This window comes from Conger conger, chromosome 10 (assembly GCF_963514075.1).
Source record: "Conger conger chromosome 10, fConCon1.1, whole genome shotgun sequence".
NCBI lineage: Eukaryota > Metazoa > Chordata > Actinopteri > Anguilliformes > Congridae > Conger > Conger conger.
The window spans coordinates 32,835,594-32,855,952 of NC_083769.1; the positions used below are offsets into that span (position 1 = coordinate 32,835,594).

The 20,359-nt window shown below is 46.3% G+C and overlaps 1 protein-coding gene across 1 annotated transcript; it reads right to left on the reverse strand.

Moving 5' to 3' along the window:
* Positions 1–7,097: 7,097 nt before the first annotated feature.
* wu:fa11c10 (protein FAM110B) lies at positions 7,098–13,895 on the reverse strand. Its single transcript, XM_061256552.1, has one exon. It carries the CDS (start codon positions 9,660–9,662, stop codon positions 8,436–8,438), a length of 1,227 nt encoding a protein of 408 aa, XP_061112536.1. The 5' UTR covers positions 9,663–13,895; the 3' UTR covers positions 7,098–8,435.
* Positions 13,896–20,359: the final 6,464 nt, after the last annotated feature.

Here is a 20,359-nt window from a genome sequence, read left to right on the forward strand (position 1 = left end):
TTGTATAGCATTGCAGGCTATCAAAGGGATTTAAATACTGTCGCATTATCCCTCCAATTTCTAGAGCTTGCTGGGGTCTACACTGCCACTAAACAGTAGTCCAGCTCTCTGTTCTTTTTTCTTTTATGTGTATGCATGTTGTATGTGTTTGATTTTCCCTCGTAATTCTGGCAACCAGAATTAGCACAAAAACAGAAGCAGGCTGATGCAAGAAATGCAGAAATAAGCACAACGATTTTTCATGGGCATTAACTGACATAAAAGTGGGGTTGTTTTTGCATTTTTAATCACAAGAGGGATTTAGCCAGTGAAAAGATCTTTCTCAGAATGAGTGAAAGAAGAAGGTATGAAGGGAGGAGGGTAGAATAGATGTTGTTCAGTATTCCTGCCCTGAATACCCTGTGCCTCTCTAAGCTACCAGGCCTGCTCACTGAATGTCAATCGAGTCCCTGTGGCTGGCTCAAACTGAAGGGGCCATTCAATTTGTGGGATTTTGTATTTAACTCTGAGTGATGAATTTGAAAAAGTAATCATTAAAAAAAAAAAAAATTCACTCATTGAGCTGTTGCTGGTATGTCACACTGTCTATAACAATTATTTCATTTTTCAAAATCAAGGGCAAAGGTCCCATCATCCAGCAGACAATGAGACCAACAGGACTTGTTTACACACACACAGACACGTGCACGCTCACACACACACACACACACACACACACACACAAGCACACATGCATGCACACGTGGCAAACACACACACAGAACAACACTGAAAATCCTTGCCTCACTGCACACAAGCATACATGTGCTCATGCACACATTAACTCACTAACAGTAAGAGTAAATCATTACACACAGGGGGCCCCTGCTTGGTGCTGTCCACAGAGTTACATTAGCAGCTGTTCATTTCTGTCTCACAACACAACGCCAGCAGTGTACCAGGGGCCCCCTTGACAGCTGGTGCCAGCCATGCACAGCACTGATCAGAACAGCAGCCGTGTGACGGTGGCATAGCCAAACGGACCACGCAGGGCTCACACAGCACTGATCAGAACAGCAGCCGTGTGACGGTGGCATAGCCAAACGGACCACGCAGGGCTCACACAGCACTGATCAGAACAGCAGCCATGTTATTATTTTTCAAGGACTGATATGGCTACCACAGACACCCAGGTACAACTGGCTACACATTGAACAGAGGGAACCAGTAAAGCACACAAACGCGCACACAGCCACACACACATAGATATGCGCACAGATACATGTATGTACATACACATGAGCACAGGTGCACATACACAAGCAGATACTGTGCACATGTATGCACGCACATTAGCACAGTTACACAAGCACAAGGGTGAACACACTGGCAAGCATACACATTGCGCTCACACCCATAGAACTGCACACATGATAACTCATTGCACAAGGGATAAGACCCACTGTAGATCCGTGCTCACAGCTGCCCATTGTCAGCAGGTCCATTCTCTCAAGCCCTCTGCCTTATCTCAGAAAAACACCTGTAGTCCATTAGCAAACACTGCCACCACATTGCACAGCAGGACCCAATGCAGAAAAATTTGAATCAATTTTTAACAGTCAATATTGAAATAGTCAGAACAGTCTATTGAAATAACTAGTATAGGAAGGAGGAGGGGTGAGTATTAATGTATAGAATGGAAGCTGTAAGAAAAATGAAACAGTTGAATGCACAAAGACTGCTATGAAAGGCATGCAGAAAAATGAGTGGAATAGACAGATGGAGTAAATGGAAACTAGAGGGTGGGATAGGTGGATGATTTCAATATTTCATGTCTTCCATATTCCAAATGCCCTCCAAGGCCCATCTAATCTAATTTATAGCTATATTTATGCGTGTGTTCAGAACATATGTACAGTGCAGTCCAAAAGTGTGAAAAGTTGAATCTTTGAACAAATGTGATTAATTTCAGAATGTATTAGTATTTGGTTTGCCCACCTTTTGCTTTAACAGCAACAGGCACTCAAGCACTCATGGACACATTTGTGCAAAACCCGATGATTCATGTTATCCCAGCATTATTTGACAATGTTCCAAAGAGCATCTTGTGATGTTACTCAATACTTGGCTTTTGTCAGTTGAAGTGCTGTCAGTCCCCCCATAAATGTTGAATGGGGTTGAGGTCAGGTGTCCAGCACTACTTGTTCTTCTTTCGTCTTCCAGCAGCTCTTGCAAAGCTTTAAAGTAACTTTCCATTTTTTCAAATCCTAAAACTTTCTGTTTATTTCCAGGATTACATGAAAAAAAGCATGGTCTCAGACTTTTGGATGCCACTGTATAGAGCACATTCAAGATATCAAAAATGAGCATCTTTAATTAACTGCAAGGAATATGTTGCTTGATCAATTTAATTTCCCTCTGTAGGCTATTACCAGAGTTCTAGCCATGGTCTATATGCAGGGACATCTGGAGGGCTAGCAATCAAGGGCCTATCCAACCTTGCAGCTAAAATGCTAACCTCTCTAGAGAGCACAATCTCAGTGGAAAGCCAATCTGTCCTGGGACACATTAGTCAGTCAACTCGCCAAGAGCTGATTGAGTTAAGTTAGTGTCACATACACAAACTACTGGAAGCAACACCAGCTCTACAACACCATATCAATGAACTACTGTGCACCTTGCTTTTTCACCGATTAGAGGCCTGTGACTTAACATTAAAAAATCCTGCTATGTTAGAACAGGAACAATCTATGACTTTTCTATGCATACAAGAAAAATACATTTTACATTTACATTTTTGTCATTTGGCAGACACTTTTAATCCAAAGCGACTTACAAGTGCATAGGTTCTACCACAAGTCAAAGCATCACATCCATAACTAGGAAAATACACATGGAATGCTGTTCTAAACATATAGTCGTCATCATAAGTGCAAATTATTATTTTTGGGTTAGACAAGGAGGATAGGGATATCAGAAAGGGGGAAATCAGGAGGGAGGACTAAGGTAGAGTTTTGCAGTAGGAAGTTCAAATGTAACTAGTATGTAAAAAGAAATTTGGATTTGAGAATGTTCAAATAGTATGTAACTAGTATGTAAAAAGAAATTAGGATTTGAGAATGGCAAATAACTAATAGAGAGGCAAGGTGGTTGGCATGAGGGTGAGGGGTGGTTAGGGGTCTTCCACATATATCAGAGGGTAAGAGGGTGAGGCACATGGAGGCTTAACAGTGGCAGTTCTGTGACTTTTCATCCAGTCTTTTCAGATTCGGGGTAAAATGAAAATATAGAACATTTTTTTGGAAAACCTCGAAGGCAGCAACCAGAGAAAGAGAGGAAAGTCAGAGAACAACACAGATGCTTCCCAATGAGGGCATGGGTAGAGGCCAGATTTCCATACGGCAATGCATGATGAGATCTAAAAAAGCATTCCTGGTCATTGGGGAGCATGGACCCATACAGCAGACTGCTTCTTCTTGGGTTGGCCTCTCACGCTCCACATCCTGCTCAATTACGATCACTATCAATTATTGAACCAGCCTCACGCCACACACCTACTTCACTGAAGATTGGCAGTGGCACAATGCAACCCCCCCGCTTTGAATCAAGAGGGCTCGTGAAAGAAAAATACTGTGAACCTCATTTTCCTCAGCAAACTCCTTTTTGTATTGCAAAAGAGCGGTGATGTGGTTTTCTTACTCATGATGACACAGAGCAGCATTTGCCGTCTGTGCAGTGCTCTGTGGATTGGACAGCCCGATGCATCATGGACAGATGGATTTGGAAAAGTCGGATTTTAAAAGTGCATCACGATCTGTCGAATGGCACAACCCATTCCTACAGCTCAACATTTTACTGGAAATGAGAACGCCAAAGAAGCTTCCGATTATGAAATTATTTCAGTAAGCTTTTTAGAGAGCTTTTATAGGATGCCTTATTAATTTAGGGTAACATGACCAGAACACAGTAGTGGGCCGAGACTTAATGCAGGGCTTGACAGTCTGTTTACAACGACAAACACCATAGCGTGGGTGGTTTTGCACATTTCAATAATGAAAGAATTGCTGGAGTCTGAGAGGAGAAGGGATCATTGAATCCATGCCATAGTGCCATTGGTACACACTGAGCTGACACCGAAACCCAGTTTCCCACAGAGCTCCCAGTCCACCAAGCGCCCACTCCTCCCCCTCTCCCCATCTGCCCCCTGCGTTTAATCTGCTTAATGCCACATATCCGCTGCTCAAGAACTGGGTGTGTCAGACAGCGTATTCCTACACCTACAAACACGAGCATGACTATACACTGACCCCTTCCCCCACCCCTAACCCTGACGGGCATATGGAAAACCCACACAGGCTTGCACATGAAACACTCATTATCATTGCATGAACTATTTGCGCAGAATGGCAGATGTGGTTCACCACAGAATGCCCAATAGGTTTAAGTAAATACAAACTGATGGGCATCTCTGTGCCTCAATTTGTTGTGGTAGTGGGACCGAGTGTTATTTGTTTAGAACGATAAAGTTTTCTTTCCCAGGAGAAAGCATCCCAGCATCCTTAAACAGCATTTAAGCCTATGAGCATACAGCCAGGACAGAGGGATCATTCTTTGTTACAGTAAGTACAATAGCATGGAGGGTGTATACTGTGCCCCAGCGTATCTGGGATAGACGAAACTCAACCGTGCTGTCACCAGAGCACATTAAAGTGCTCAAAGCCATCTCTGCCTGTCTAACAGCTGCAGGCATGATATTAATCACTGCACAGTATACAGAAAAGAGCAGGGTGAAAGGTCCCATTAGGGTGCAAAAAAAAAAAACGTAGCTGCAGGCTCGTGTCCACTGACGGGTGACGTACACCAGGGCGTGCGCCAGGGCCGTTTAGACAGAGCACAAGCAGGGTTTCATCAGCTGGGTCCAGCGGCCCTCCGCCCCGCCTGTCCAAAGAAAAGAACCATTTCATTGATGACCAACTGGGCGAACTGGGCACAGGAGTCACAGCTGAACAGAGGCAGGATTTTGGACCCAGTCCACCCCAGGAAACAGAAGAAGTGGTGGGGTAATGCATTCCTTTCTATTTCATGCTTCCCTCAATGAGACTCTGTTGAGGAGATTGTTATTTTGCACGTCTGCATTTGTGTGTCTGGCTCCTTCATAGTGGAGCATGAAATCAAAACTGATATGAAGTGAAACACAAAGGAATACTACATCAACATCAAAACCATGTTAGTCAAAAATCTGGTGCCGGGCAAGGCTTGAAAACAGTAAACCGTTGAATCAGCACTTTGAAGTGCAGCACATTTCTGACAGGGTAGGAGTACATTTCGTTCTTGGAGTCACAATTTGCCCTTAAGACAGAAACTGATAAACCATACATCACACTCCATGGACTCTCGGAGGGTTGTGCTTGAGCATTTACTCCAGCTAAAACATCAGACCAGACCACATGGACACTCGCTTGCAAACGAATCTAAAGAAGACGTCCAGTAGCAGCAAACTGAATTTTGCCATCAGACATCATGTCTTCAGCTCTCACCCAAAATGTTTACTGGCTGATTGTTCACTGGCTTAAACCTGAGGGGCTGCATTAGGGGATGGTATTTATATCTAAACAAAAAGTACAAAGCCAACACCTATATTCATGAGACATTGTGATATTCAGAAGATACACAGTGCAGTGCATTAGCAGTGAGAGTGAAAGTAGTTTTGTTGTTTTGGCTCTGCACTCCAGAACAGTAAGTAGAAATAAAACAATGAATTAAGTTAAAGTGCAGAGACTTTAGAGTTTTTATGTCCATATGGGGTGATCCATAACAGCCATTTTATATAGTCCATTTATACAGGCCATTTTAAGGGAGAAATGTAATTGGATATTTGGCTGCTAAGCTGTTTCTTGGCCAGCTGTGTGTCTTTGCATCATTAGCTCATGCACAAGAAAGCAAACAAAAGGTCTGGAGATTCTAGTTGAGGAATTTGAATTTGGAGTCTGTTGAAGTTGCCCTACAACAAAACAACCAAATAAATGTCAATGCCAGTAAAGGAGGCCACCATGAGACATTGCGTGTGCCAAAATCAACAGTTTGGTACATTAAGAAGGAAGGAAAGACAGGTGACAACCGGCTAGACCAGAGAAGGCCACTGAAGCGGATGAATAATTTCAACTGTGAAGAAAAAACCCCATTTCAAACAGATGAGCACTCTCCAGGATGTAGGCATAGATGAGTCAAAGACAACATAAAGATTGTCTTAACATGCGACTATTAACCTGTACCAAAGTGATGGAAGAAAGAAAGTGGATGTGAAGAATGGATAACAGTGATGGTAGTCTTTTGACTTGGGCATCAATGGCTGCCACTGGAACTGGTTTGTTCGCCCTCATTGATGATGCGACTGCAGATAACACCAGTATGATGAATTATGAAGTGAACAGCTGATCAGCTCAGATTCCACCAAATGCCTCAAAACTCACTGGACAGCACTTCACCTTGTAGCAGGAGAATAACCCCAATTACACTGCAAAAGGGACAAAAGAGCTTTTCAGGGACCCAATGTGGAATGTTCTTGCCTGGCCAAGTCAATCACCCATTCTGAATCCAATTACACATGCAAGTCACTTGCTGAAGACAAGACTGAAGGCAAACATAGCCCAGAAATAAACAATGGTTGCCGTACAGAACTGGCAGAGCATCACCAGGGAAGATGCCCAACATCTGGTGATGCCTATGGGTGACAGACTTCAGGCAGTCATTGAATGCAAAGACGTGAAGGACTAAATATGATGCCATTATGCAAGATTGTTAATTGGTCCAATTATATACTGGGCACTATATATAAAAAGGGCCAACTTCACAGAACACAGAACACTCAAAAAGTATACAAATGCCCTCAAATTAAAGCTGTGCTTAATATTGTTTGATCCAATGTGCTGGAGTAGAGCCAAAACCAAAATTATGACACTGTCAAAATACATACGCACTGCATGACAGCTACAGAACCATTACAAAGACGGTTGGGTACCTGACGTTCAATACAATAAATGCTATTAAAATGCTCAGGGGTTAGTAGCATACAAATCCTGAAATACCACTGCATTTAAAAAAGGAACCAATGAGACAAGTTATTTAAATAGTCTCTCTTTATTGACATGTTCTGAATACACAGACGTTGCGGGTAAAAGATACTCATCTGAACACTCGAACCAGCCAAAAAACCTGACAGAACAGTACGAGGAAGTTCTCAATGACCTCACTAATCCAGGTGGAATGCACCCATCTCCTCTCACAGATCAGAACATGCACACCCACACGCTTTCCTGCAAACAATAAACAATTATTTGCTTATATCTGTGCCCATCTTTTTTGTGAGTGTAGATACCTTTGGGATTACCATTGCACACTGAGAAAACAATACATAAATAAAATGTTTCAAAACAGATCTCACAAAAGCAAGAAACTTTCTTTAACAGAAATACTTCCCGTGCACCCACTAAATTCAGTCCCCCTTTTTCCTGCATTCAACTTTTCTACCGTCTCTCAAACCAGTCCCTCTCTTCATCTCCAGGTCCCTCTCTTGCCCTCAGGAGAGCAGTTATCTTGGTCCGCTCTGAATTCTCACACCTGTTCTTAGTTTCCACCCTTAGCAACCAGACACCTGTCTGTGGCGCTCTCAGTCACCGTTACATACGTCATCCACCTGACTATGACCTCACATGACACTCGCTTACCTTTCTGACAACAAAACCTTTCATAAGAAAAAAAAAAAAAAGAAAAAAACTCAGTGTGAATACAATGTTGCCCCTTTCAGAAAATGTGTATTAAAAAAAAACATCTCTGGGGTGTGTGCACATGGTGGTTCTGTATGTTTCTGTGAAATTGTGCTTACTTGAAATTACATTTCAGACATACTGACAGAAAACACGCATGGACACGTACTGCAAAAACAACAGTCTGTAAGTGAGTCAACTGAAACTACCCGTTTTCACAGTATCTCCACAAGTTCTCTCCTCCACTCACCTCAATCTGGCCTGCTTCATAATACACAGCAACGTGCGAGACTGCAAGTGTTTAAAGGCATCCATTCGCGCACACACTCTCACTGGGCTGAAGGCTCCGCGTCGATTCAGTACCTATTACATCATTATGTAGAAATCATCATTATTGCTTTAATTGCCAGGTTCTTCCCAGCTAAATGCAGTTCAGTTTATATGTTGCTTCCTTCTCCTTGAGGTTAGCAGTCCTGCTGGTGGGCTGATCAAGCGAAACCAATTCCTGCTTCAAAAGCAAGTCGACCAAAAAAAAACAAAAAAAAAAACATCACTGAACTGAACATAAGGCAAGAGAAAACACTGAACTCTCCCTCTTGCAAATCAACTATACAAACGAAAGTGTACACCTTTGAACATCGACAGGTCGTCGCTTAATAAATAAATAGAAAAACAGTCCGCTCCAGAGGGGGGCTACACGTTGGACACGCTCTGGGCGTCTCGCGCCTGCCGGATGCCGTAGAGCCACTTGATGACGCGTGCGTTCCTCTCGATGACCGAGATGCCGTAGGGGGCGCGCTGGGCGGGCGGCGGCTCGTCGCTGTGCAGGGACGGGCCGGCGCACTCGGAGCTGGGCGTGCTGACGCTGCGGAGCTTGGACACCGACACGATGTCGGAGCTGGCCCGGGCGAAGCACTCCACCCCCAGCCCCTCGGCCTCGGCCGGGTCCAGCCCGCAGTAGTTGAAGAAGCGCTCCAGGTCGGCCGTGGCGCGGGAGTAGCGGTCGCTCAGGTCCGATTTGGAGCGGTGCAGGGAGGGGTGGCGCCGGCCTCCCGGGCCGTCCCGCGGGGAGCTGCGGGAGCTGGTGGAGGACAGGCGGGTGAAGGCGGGGGAGGCCGGGGGCAGCAGGGTGCGCAGGAGCAGGGGGCTGGAGGGCAGGGCCGGGGACAGGGGCGAGGGCAGGACCGGGGACGGGGCCGGGGCCGGTGCAGGGGCGGGTTGGGGGGGCGGGGCCTGCGGTTGGGCTACCTGCCGTTTGGGCGGCTGCGGCTGCAGAGGCATCCTCTGCGGCTTCCTCACCTCCGCCTGCGGCCGCACGTCCACCCTCCGCACCGTCACCGTGTTGGGCGAGCCCCCCGCCGGCGAGCAGTACGCCCCGGCCTTCAGCGCGCGGGCGGGCACCGGGGGGGGCCGGCGGTTCTGCTCGTCCGCCAGCAGCTTGTTCAGGGGAGAGGAGGAGGGGGACGAGCAGGAGGAAGAGTTGGCGGGGGGCGGCTTGTTCTTGGCGGAGGGCGGCGGGCCGTCGCACACGTTGATGAGGTTGTTGAGGATCTCCAGGTTGAGCGGGCTGGCCTTGTGCACCCCTCCGAAGCCGCTGTCGGAGTCAGCGGGGCGGCGCGGGAGCTTGCGGGCGGGCGGGCTGTGGATGCGGCACTGCAGCAGCATGCCGGGAGACAGCAGGGGCTTGCGGATGATGGGCGGCTTCACCGGCTCCTGCTTGGTGCTGGCCACCTGCTGGCTCTTCACGTACTTGGCCTTGTCGGCCTCCAGCCGCTCCACCGCGCTCAGCTTGCGCGCCCCGGGCTCCGGGGCCCGGCGGAAGTACTCGGGGCCCTTGTTGAGGATGCGGAAGGGCATGGCGGAGGTGAAGGGGGCGCCCGCCATCCGGCCGTCCGAGGGCCGCAGCGTTTCCACAGGCATGCTGGGAGGGAGGAACCCGGCCCAAAGAGAGTCCGTATTGTGCTCACCAAAGTGTCCGATTCAAAGGGTCTTCACACGGCCGGCTTTTCTTCCCTGGAACTATAGGTTTCTAACTGGCCTTACCGCTGCCTCTCACTCCTCCTTTTATTTCCCTTTACTCTATTATCTCCCTCTGTCCCCGTCGCCTTCACTGAAAGACTGCCCGTCGCACAGGGTCAGGAAGGGTCACATTCCACATCAGTCCGGCTCAATAGCCCCAGGAGTCCAAAGGTTAACAGCGGCAGCTCCTTTTAGGAAAAGTGCCGGCGGACTCCGCGAGAGGAGGAGGCGGCACCGAATCTCCCACGGTCGAAGCCCTTCCTTCGGATCCTTTGCAAGTTGTGCTTCTCTTGCGCTGCCTTGCCGAATGTTGTCACGCTCCCTTCTCGAGTGGCCGGGACTCCTGGAGCTCCTGCAGAAAACAGAAGAAGCTGTCAGGACAGGAGCAAGCGAAGCAGCACAGCACAGCACAGCACAGCGAGCCCTCTGCTCCACTTTAACAAAGCATACTACAGCCCTTGACTGGAGACAGACACCCCTTTTAATATCAAGCCTGGCTCCACCCCCTGCACTCACAGATCCTCCAGATGCTGTTTGTAGAGGCGGCCAATCATGAGGCTGCCCTCGGTTCTCAACGGACAGCTCAGTGAATTGGGGGAAGGGATGGGGGGGGAATGAGGGGGTTGGAGCTAGCTTCCCATTGGCTGTAGCCTAAGGATTCCAACCAATAACACCCCTCCCCCCACTGACAACAAACACTCCCACTGAATTTTCATTCAAATCAAATTCTTTGAAAGACAAGAGAGAAAAGGAGAAAGAAAAAGAAAAAAGAAAACAGCTGTAGGCTTTTACATTTAGTTACAATAAAACACTGAAGGTTTAAAAGAAATCACATATTCTACATGTATTCTGCTCCCTTTCTGTTCTGAACTAGCTGTAATTGAGCAGTCTGCTGCTGTCCAGTGACACTAGCCCAGAGCCTGCCTAAGACCTTAGGACAGATTAACACGGCTTTATGAGACACACACCCGCCCTTCATCTCCCAAACGCAGTCACATCAGCTGCTACACTCAGATGACTATTTTTACTAAACCCCTCTCCATTTCCCTTCACTATAAACTTATGAACAAATGGCCGTCTTCCTGCTTGTGTGTCAAGTGAAGCAGTCGATTAGACCTCTCTGCCCCCTTTTCATCGTCAGCTTCAAGTGAGCCGGCTTTGTCACCATTACACCATTAAACCTCTGGATTACATCAGACCCAGAGCAGCCCCAATTTTCATCATCCACGCATTTTAATGCATCTTTTTATAGGCTGCCTGTTTCTGAAGACCTCACAACCCGCTTCTCTGCTAGGACAGGCGTAACATCACATCCCCACCGTGAGAAAGAGCTCAGAACAAACACATCACATCTTCCGCCCGTATTTAGTCTTTAAATAACAATCCGTCTAAACCCCATATAAAACAATGCATTGAGCTCCAGACAAGCAAAAACAAGTCTTTTTTCCTTATCTGTACCACACTAAAGTACACAAACAAACACACGTAAACACACAACACGCATACAATACACGACACTCAAACACACGCAGAATATAAACACCAAACCGACTGCAAACCCCTCTTTAATCTAGTTAGAAGATAGCTTTCCGTGATGTAAACAAAAGCCCCGTGACGACTCACAGGCAAGTGGAACAGAAAGATGGCGGAAGCAGGATACAGTGTGGACCGGTCTCCGCGCCCCTGCCCTGGCTCCTGGGACCGTGTGCTATCCAGGTCAGTGTGCAGCGCTGGTTCAGGTCATTGTCGCGCTGCAGCTTTTAATAGAAGCCACAGTTGCCGCGGACGGGCCGGGTGCTCAAGTATCCCAGCATTCAGCCTGCCACCGCTCTCCGGCTGTGTCACGTTCTCCCCTTCCCCCCCCCGTGCCCGTTTTAACGCGACACAGCGAACGCAGACGCCGTCTCAAACGCACCGGTATCCCCTTCCACACGAACCCAGGAGCGTCCGCGGAAACAGCGCTCCCACGCCTCCGCTCCATGAGACACTAATCCCCCACACCCAGTTCATAAATCTCCTCCAGTCCACCGCTACACGTGAGACCCTGTATGGTAAACACGCACTGTAATCATCGGTCCAAAGAGATCCATTGTTCCAGTCATTATGGTAAACCAGTTCTGTTTTCAGTGGTTAGCTGGAACATGGTCCCACGTATAAGCGCAACACAGCCTGCAAACTATAATCTGGATCACATGCTACCCTCCCTGGTTGCTAACTGCCCTCGGTGAACTGCGCATCCGAAATGTGGGACAACAAATAAGTGTGAAAGTGCTGGTGAATTACTTGATGAGCACGGCGCATTGTCATTTAAGCGGATTCCTCCCCCTGCTTCCGGCACACAGGCCAGCGCAGCGGGGAGGAATGCGGCTCCGTGAACACCCTCGTCGCAGCCCCGCCCACGCACGAGAGGTGTGAACCCGTCCTAAAAAAAGGCCACAGCCAAGCGCCAACTGCACCAGAGGAGGATGGGAGCGCTTTCCGCAAGAGGAATGCGCAACTCCAATGTCATGCAAACGCGGTTCGGGCTGCAGGAATGGCGCTCAGAACGAGCGTGGCGCCGGCAGAGGATCAGCGCGTCGGCCGGACCGCAAACGGGGCCATCAAATAACAACTTTAATAACAACATACCAGAATGTCGGTTGCATGCTAACCATAATATGCATTTCACTCTTTATTACTGTAAACCTTAAGTGCTTTGCATGAGGGGAAAAAAAGATCATGCAAGGACTGTTCTGCTGCCACCCAAACGCTGGGAAATCATGCCAATCGCATGGGTTTCCAGCTGGAAAACCGCTCGGAGATGACCTCACCGCACGGGCCTACTGGAGAAACTGGGAATGGAATCTTATAATTACAGGGTCGGGCAACTGGAAGCAATTTTCCGCTCTTATAATACCCTTCTATTCCTGCCTGGATAGGTCCCACAGCAGCAGGGCACACGTGAGAGGAGCAGGGATGAAGCGTGTGCAGTTTGGGAATTACCCTGAATCACTCCGGAGCCACACTGGGTTTGTTTATGCGAGTGGTGCGATGGACCGCCATGGGTGGCTCCCCCACCCGCAGACAAAACAAAACAAACAAACAAAAGGCCTTTTCCAGCAAGACGCACCCTGTCCCTGCTAAGTGTTCAGTTTCTCAGGTACAGCAGAGGAGGGGAGAACGTGCAGCCAGGCACCCTGATGCACATCCATCAGCTTCAGGAGCTGAGGGGCAAACTGTGGCAAAGAAAGGGCACAAAATGCAGGTCTGGTTCCTGCATTTATTTAAATGAGCACATTTGCCTGAACTGCACTGTTTGAGCGAGACAGCAGCGTTTGTGAATAAAAACACAAGCGGTTACTGTATTCCGGTTAGGGCAGAAGGTCTTTCTAACTATGGTGTGGATGAGGGGGGGGGTGGGGCAGGCTTTGGTGTCACACTGCAGGGCCACAGAGCACCCAGTAGAGGACAGTGCAGCTGCTGCCCTGACCCTTCCCCCTCCCAAACTCCTCCTCAGGACAAAGTCAGCCACGAAATGCGCTCATTAGACCGCAAATGTTGTTACTGCAAAGCAGCCCTCACACCAATTACTGTCTGTGTTTGTGGCCTCTGGACATCCTCAATACTCATTTTGTGTCACATTCATCATTAGCCGTGCTGCGGTCCGGGCCCCCCCCCCCCCTTCCTGTACCCGTGGCCCCCTGGCCTACATAGTCTCCCATAGCTCAGGCCTGGCCCAGCCCCGCACGCACCGGCCTGTACAACAAGCAGCCTGACTAAAGCTAACAGCATAATCAGATCTGAGCAGGTGGTGCGACTGGCCTGGAGGGAATAAGTCACTTATCACAGCGTTGGCCATGCGCTCGCTTAATTGGGGAAGAAAGGGAGAGGGGAACCACGGCAACAGCCAGAGCCGTTCGCCTGCCTCACCTGAGAGAGAGAGGCGAATCCACAGTTTCCCACGAGTCGGTTGGCGAAGGCAACCACACAAATGCATTCTGAGCATTTCTCTCATTCCTCCCAAAAGGTGGAACAGACTCAGAGCGAAACCAGCATGGATGTTGATTCCACAGGTTATTGATCAGACCCATTCCACAACATAATTTATCAATAAGCCATAGCCCAACATGTACCATGACCCTGACCAATAGGGTGTTGACCCTATTCTATACAACCATATATATATTATTATTACTATTATTATTTTTGTCCGTGTCTAGCGTCTGCAGCTTTAGCACAACAGACGGACAGTCCACCGAAAGAGGCCTTCGCACAGATCTGGCTGACTACAGAGTCTTTCTGGCTGGAAAAACCTCCCTGCTATTAATACATTCCACAGACACGCAGGGGCGCGCAGAAACACACAGCCCCTGTGTACACACACAGAGCCCCCGTGTTGTTTTTGCTCATTTTCCCTTTCGCTGAGCTCCCCTTCTCCCAGGCTTCTGCGTGTCCGCTGCGGAGTCAGCCAACGGCAAACCTGCGAGGGTAGTGTGCCACGGGCTCCACGCAAAGTTCAAAGTACCTGAGGGCCGGACAGGGGTGTTTGCTTTGCTCTCGCTGAGGGGAGATACGGTGGCACAATAAAGCGGGAAAATGTGGAGCACAGGGCAGGTGTTGGACCCGACCCGATGGCGGCGACTGTTTTAAGTGCAACAGCACTTTTCAAGAGCACTGGTCTAAGAAAGTCTTGAAGTGAATTGCCACTGGAATGTCTGGAGTGTTCCCCAAAACAGCAACATACACAAGCTCAGTATGAGCAACAACATTAACTACATCTATACTCCCACATTAACAGCGCCAGTAAAGACAAATGACAAAAACAAATGAAACAGAAAGCATAATTATATAAAATAAAACAAAAGTAAATAATATATAATTATAATCAAGGCCAGATATACAGTATGTATAGATGGGGACATTTCTAACCTCAGGGCCACATAAACCTGAAACTCAAGAAAATTCTGACTGCACTTGGGCAAATATGATTTGTCACCTTATCTTTTTTGCAAAACACTTTCATAAGAGCCCACCAGTCTATCGTAAACACCTCTTACCCAACATACTAAGGCACGTACACCTATAGTTCCTAAAGTCAGGTCTACACACGAACATGAAGGTCTGATAAAGAAAAGACGAATGTAATGTTATATCCATGATTTGTGTAGCTATATGTATAAACCTACAGTACATACACATACACAGAAAATATGTTTATGTAAGGAGTAATTCTATTTTACATACATTACACAAACACACATATGTACAATGACAAACCTACAGAGACATAAGGTGATCGTTCTGAACACGAAACTTTTCAAGTACACGAGAAAGCTAGCACACCCCAGCCCAATACAGACATACACCTTTCCAAATACAGCGATACTGTTCAGTTCACTTTTGAAATGGTGACTTACGTGTGGGCGCGCGTGGTACCTTCAGGAACTCCCTGAGCAGTTGATGAGAGCTGTCCGCAGAGCAGTGTTTTGCGTGTGAGCGTACAGCTCGGTGAGTGTGGGATAGAGTGCTCAAACCGGTATTACTCAGCCTGGCTCTCAGTGAAACACTCCTCCTCCGCCCTGTGTCGAATCAGGAAGAACCACTTCCAAGGGAGCAGTTCCTTTCCAACAGTCACATGACCCCCCCTCCTCCTCCTCCTCCTCCTCCTCCTCCGTGTTGCAGTTACACAGCCTCTCCTTTACCTGCGACTCTGGCACGGAGCGCAGGGCAGTGAATAAATTGGCCAAACATTCCTCAGAGAGTGCGCTCCATGTGAACAGCCCTTTCCTCACCCGCTCCAACACATGCACTCATTTCCTGGCAATCGCGTAGGCCGGGTCTGTTTTCACAAACCCTTCCAACACACACACACACCTCCCGTCTGTGAACAGGAAGAGCTCTGCCCTGCTGCTGTAACACAAACAGGGCAACCCTAGTATGATGGACAGTCTGCATGGGGGAGGATATAAAGTCCAATGAAAGCGTCACTATCAGGAAGATTTCACATCACATACCTGGAAAATATAATAAAGCTCTGACACTTAATTTATGGCCAGCTGTATCGAGGCGATGAATTCCCAGCATTGAATTAGTACATTTTAATAAATGTATTGTGCCCGATAACATACAAAAAATGAAATTCTGTTGCTCTGCCTTCAAGTGGTTTGCAGACATGCAATTTCATTACTGACGCTTCTATAGCAGTGGATTGAATGGAAGCAAGTTACACCAAGTGAAAGGAAGGCACATGGGAAAACTCAAATTCACTAAACATCAGAACATCCAGGTCCAATAAAACATTCCCCAACTTAAGGCAGGCAGCCAACTTAAAGCCTTATAGCGAAGCAATATAACATCATCCTAGCCCCAAATCGATGGCAATCAATGGTTTCATGCGATTTGCATCCACATTATATCTGGATAAAATAAAATTGACTCATTGCATTTATACTTGGTAGTCAGATGCGTTTCCGTTAAACCAGACTCACTACTTTGCACATAAAATGCAAAACCCTGGCAACCCACTTCCTGTTTTATTCCACTTCTGAAAGAGCAAAGATGGCAGCCGCTTCCAAAATAGTATGTTTGTCTGGCATTTTTCAGTTTATTAAAGTTAAGGACAGATGTCATATACAGCAACTCCTCTGAGCAGAAATATCTGTCCATATCACTTGTGAGCATTTACTTTGGCTTGAACGCCAGCCATGCGTGACCTACATGCTTGTTGTGATTGTGAAGCTATGCGTGTTCCGCTTTAGGGGAGGTACACGTTGCCTGACATTATACTTTGGGCAGGGTTTTGGTGGTCATGCTTAGGCAAGTGGTTTAGACGTTCAGATTCAAATCTGTTCCTAGTGTCCTGGGTGCATTTAGCACCGATCTTTTATGTAGATAATCCCTATCCGGATATAGTCCTGGTGCGCAAGACGCATGAAATGACCAGGTGTAAATGGGGACATTCTTCCTATAATGCAGTCCCACAAGAGGAACGTGAACTTCCATGGCTAATTCACTACCAAAACACAGAGAGCTACACAATGACCGTCAAAGTAGTCACAGGCCTTAGAACAACCCCTGTCGAAGCTGGAAAAAGGCAGTCTTTTCTAAACGCCAATTGATCATTAACTGGGAAGCACCAATGTGAAGATGGCTGTGTGGGGCCAACCTACCCAGTCCTTTGATCTGTGACCACAACCTCAACAGAACAACAGAGGTGAACAGAACCCACGTCACTGGCTATTGACCGATAAAAGCACAATCACTTGTGGTAAATGGTGATGGGAATGCACCCATGTGGTACAGATTCACAGCAAGCACCACTCACCCACACACATCTACTGCTGGCCTGGGAAAAATCAATCCTTTAGCCTTTGAAAGACAAGCTGCACAAGACTGTATAACATGGTACAAACACAAGAGACTGGAGGGAGGTCGGCCGTAGACAGAAAGCGAAAGACACTGGAGAATCTACAGTTTTACCTTTGTACCTCTACTGAGGAAACGATGGAATTCCCCGCACACGTACACATTAATCCTGTCTGATGTGTGTTAGTCAGAGCAAGCCGGTCACATATGGAGCAACACTGCGGCTGTGCTTCCCGGCTCAAGGTGGTACAGACAACCATGCCTCACCGAGTTACGGTCCCGGAAACGTACACATCCAAGTGCTTTTCAGTAACAATGGCAGAGCTAGCTGCTTGCCAACACTGCTGAAGCAGTGACAACATTGGTTAAATGTGATGTTCAGCGCCTGCACAGACGCCTCCAGTCATAAAGCCATCTTTGTGAGCTGCATTACAGATAATCCTAAATGACTTACTGAACTTAATGAAAAGCAAGACGAATATCAGCAAGGACATGAAATTCAAGCCTGAAATGCAGAAAAAAAGGAAATTAAACTAATAAATGCTGCATTTAAACCCATACACACTTATGGCCATTGTGCCTCTGTGCACTGTCCTAAGGGTGAAATGGCACATTTAAATAAGATTGCCTACACCCACAGCTTGTTCCATTATTATGATCTTTTCCTTCCTCTGCTGTGCAATTGTGTTTTTAAATGCGTTTCTGGCCCTTTATGTCGTCTCCATGTAATTAAAGCGCTTGTGTAGTTCTGTAGCAGTTCTGTAGCGACACAAACAGCCGCCAGGTACTGTGTGGGTCCCTTCCTACTGCTTGCAAACACCACCAGCCAGGGGTAAGAGAGTTTACCCAGTGACAATAAATACCCACACCCCTCCAGGGCTTAGTAAACACTGCCATGGGGACCACCGTACCTTCCAAACCAGTCCAGCCTAGAAACACTGATGTCTAGTGGAGGTGTCTTAGCAACCATGACACTTAGGACACATTTCCACCTGGAGCTCCAAAATCCCAAAGTCAATCCGACAACTAGTCTGTTCCCATACAGGCAATGTACATAATTTTCCTAACTGTGCACTCCGGCTATTTTACATAGTGACTATGTTTGCATACAAGACATTGGGGTATTTAAAGGAGTAACATGGTGGTTGGTCACACACAATTTTTTTATATGGAATATGCACAAGAGGGCATTGAAGAAACACGATGAAAGTATGAAATATGTCCGTTATTTACTTTTGGAGAAGCTGTACTTGAGCATGTTCTTCTCTTAGTGTGTCACACAAGGATAACCACTCCCCTTATCTCTCCCCTATACATTGTGACGCATAGTTTGCGCCACTGGCCTCCAGGCAAGACAATTCAAATATTTGATGAACATTTATTACTAACATAACGTTTAGTTAATTTAGAGTGCCTTTTCGACTATTTCTGGTTATATACATTTAGCTAGCTTGCTAGCTAACGTTAGCTAGATAGTTTGTTTGCTTTCATAAGGTGACGTTATCGATAACATTAGCTAGCTAGTTTGCTTTCATAAGGATGTTATATTTGTGCAGCTTACAAAAATATGTTTCAAAATACATTTAAATGACTGAATAATAATTTGTTTGGTGGTTGCCTAAAGACAACTGCCAAGTATCACATACAACCACCATGTTACTCCTTTAGTAATGTAATATTTACTCATGCAATATTTTTTGGTTTAGTTAATCTGTACAATCTGTTTTGCAAAGAATCTTGGATCATTACATTACATTAATGGCATTTTGGCAGACGCTCTTGTCCAGAGCGACTGATTCCCATCCTACTGGATGGCAACTAAGAGAGAATGAAATTTTAATCAAATGTTTGAAAAATAGGTGCAAAGGTTAGGTAGGGAAAAGCAAACAGCCAAAACATTTCAAGGACTTCTATACTCTGTCATAAGAGACCGGTAAGATGCAGACTTCAAAGAACACAACAGAAAAGGGAATGTTTAGGTAATTAAACTACAGTAAATGGTATGGTGTACACAGTATATTACATATCCATCTAGTATGGATATCATGTATCATTTTCCATAGTGTCAGAACTATAATATTAGGCTATAAACTGCAAGGACATGGTATGCAATACCCTTGCTGCATCTTCAGAAGCATGTTTCAAATGCCTTTAAATAAGTGAGCCTGCAAATAGCTAATCAAAGTAACACATGGTCTATTAATCAGATTGTCAACTATTTTACATGCAAAGGTTCCAATGGTTCAAAAACAGCTTTCATGTTGCACTGAAGTGCACTCGCAAACGTATCACTAACCTGACTCAAAATCTGAACTGTGCCAGACATACTACATAATGAAACACTTCTGTTGGTCTTTAGCAATAAACATGGTGTTCCAAAAAAGAAAAACATCAAAAAAGCAAAAAGGGAAATTATGCTGCAGAGATGAGCAAGCAAATTCAATTACACTTTATTTATTTTTTACACACATCAAAATGCATGAGGATTCCACTTCAACATATAAAAAAAAGAAGTGGGAAAATTAGAGCCCATTGGAGTCCAAGGCCTCTTTACAGTCTCTGAGAAAGCCTTGATGGAGGAACTTAGAAGTAAAGTTTGGATCATTATCTGCCATTATCTGGGTTTGGCAACTTTCTGCTCAGTCCAGTTAGTAGTGGCTTGGACCCTGTTGGTGCTGTTTGGTTGGAGAAGAAGGATATGGGGCTGAAGGCAGCTGAAAGATTACACACCATCCTTTCCTGCTGTGCATTTCCTCATCTCATCATATTTGTTTGACATTCAAACACCTTTACACTTTGACTGTTGTAAATAACTGCTCTGAAACTAAGCTAGGCCAGCCAGTCCTGCTCGTTACCAGGGTAATAAGAGGAAATAACAGCAAAAAGGATATCCATTTGGAGACTAAATAAAACAATGCTAGTGTAAATCACCCTCATTTGCCAGCACTACGGATAATGCTGTGTGTATATACACCAGCCTTGATTATAGATGTATGTATAAGAAAAAAGAAAAAGAAATCCTAATAAGAAATAAAAGTCGTCACTGGTCTAAACTGCTGATAGGGTGGGATAAAAGGTTGGGATTTGCTTAATGATCAATGACGATGCATCTTAAAATCAAATGGGAGTGTGGGGGGTGGTGAATCACTCAGTCCATATCACTCACTGGATAGGCAAGAGACTGTATAGCACATCAAATCTGTAATTTAGTCTATAGCTTTCACTTGGAGAATGTGAAATAACCCCACAATGAA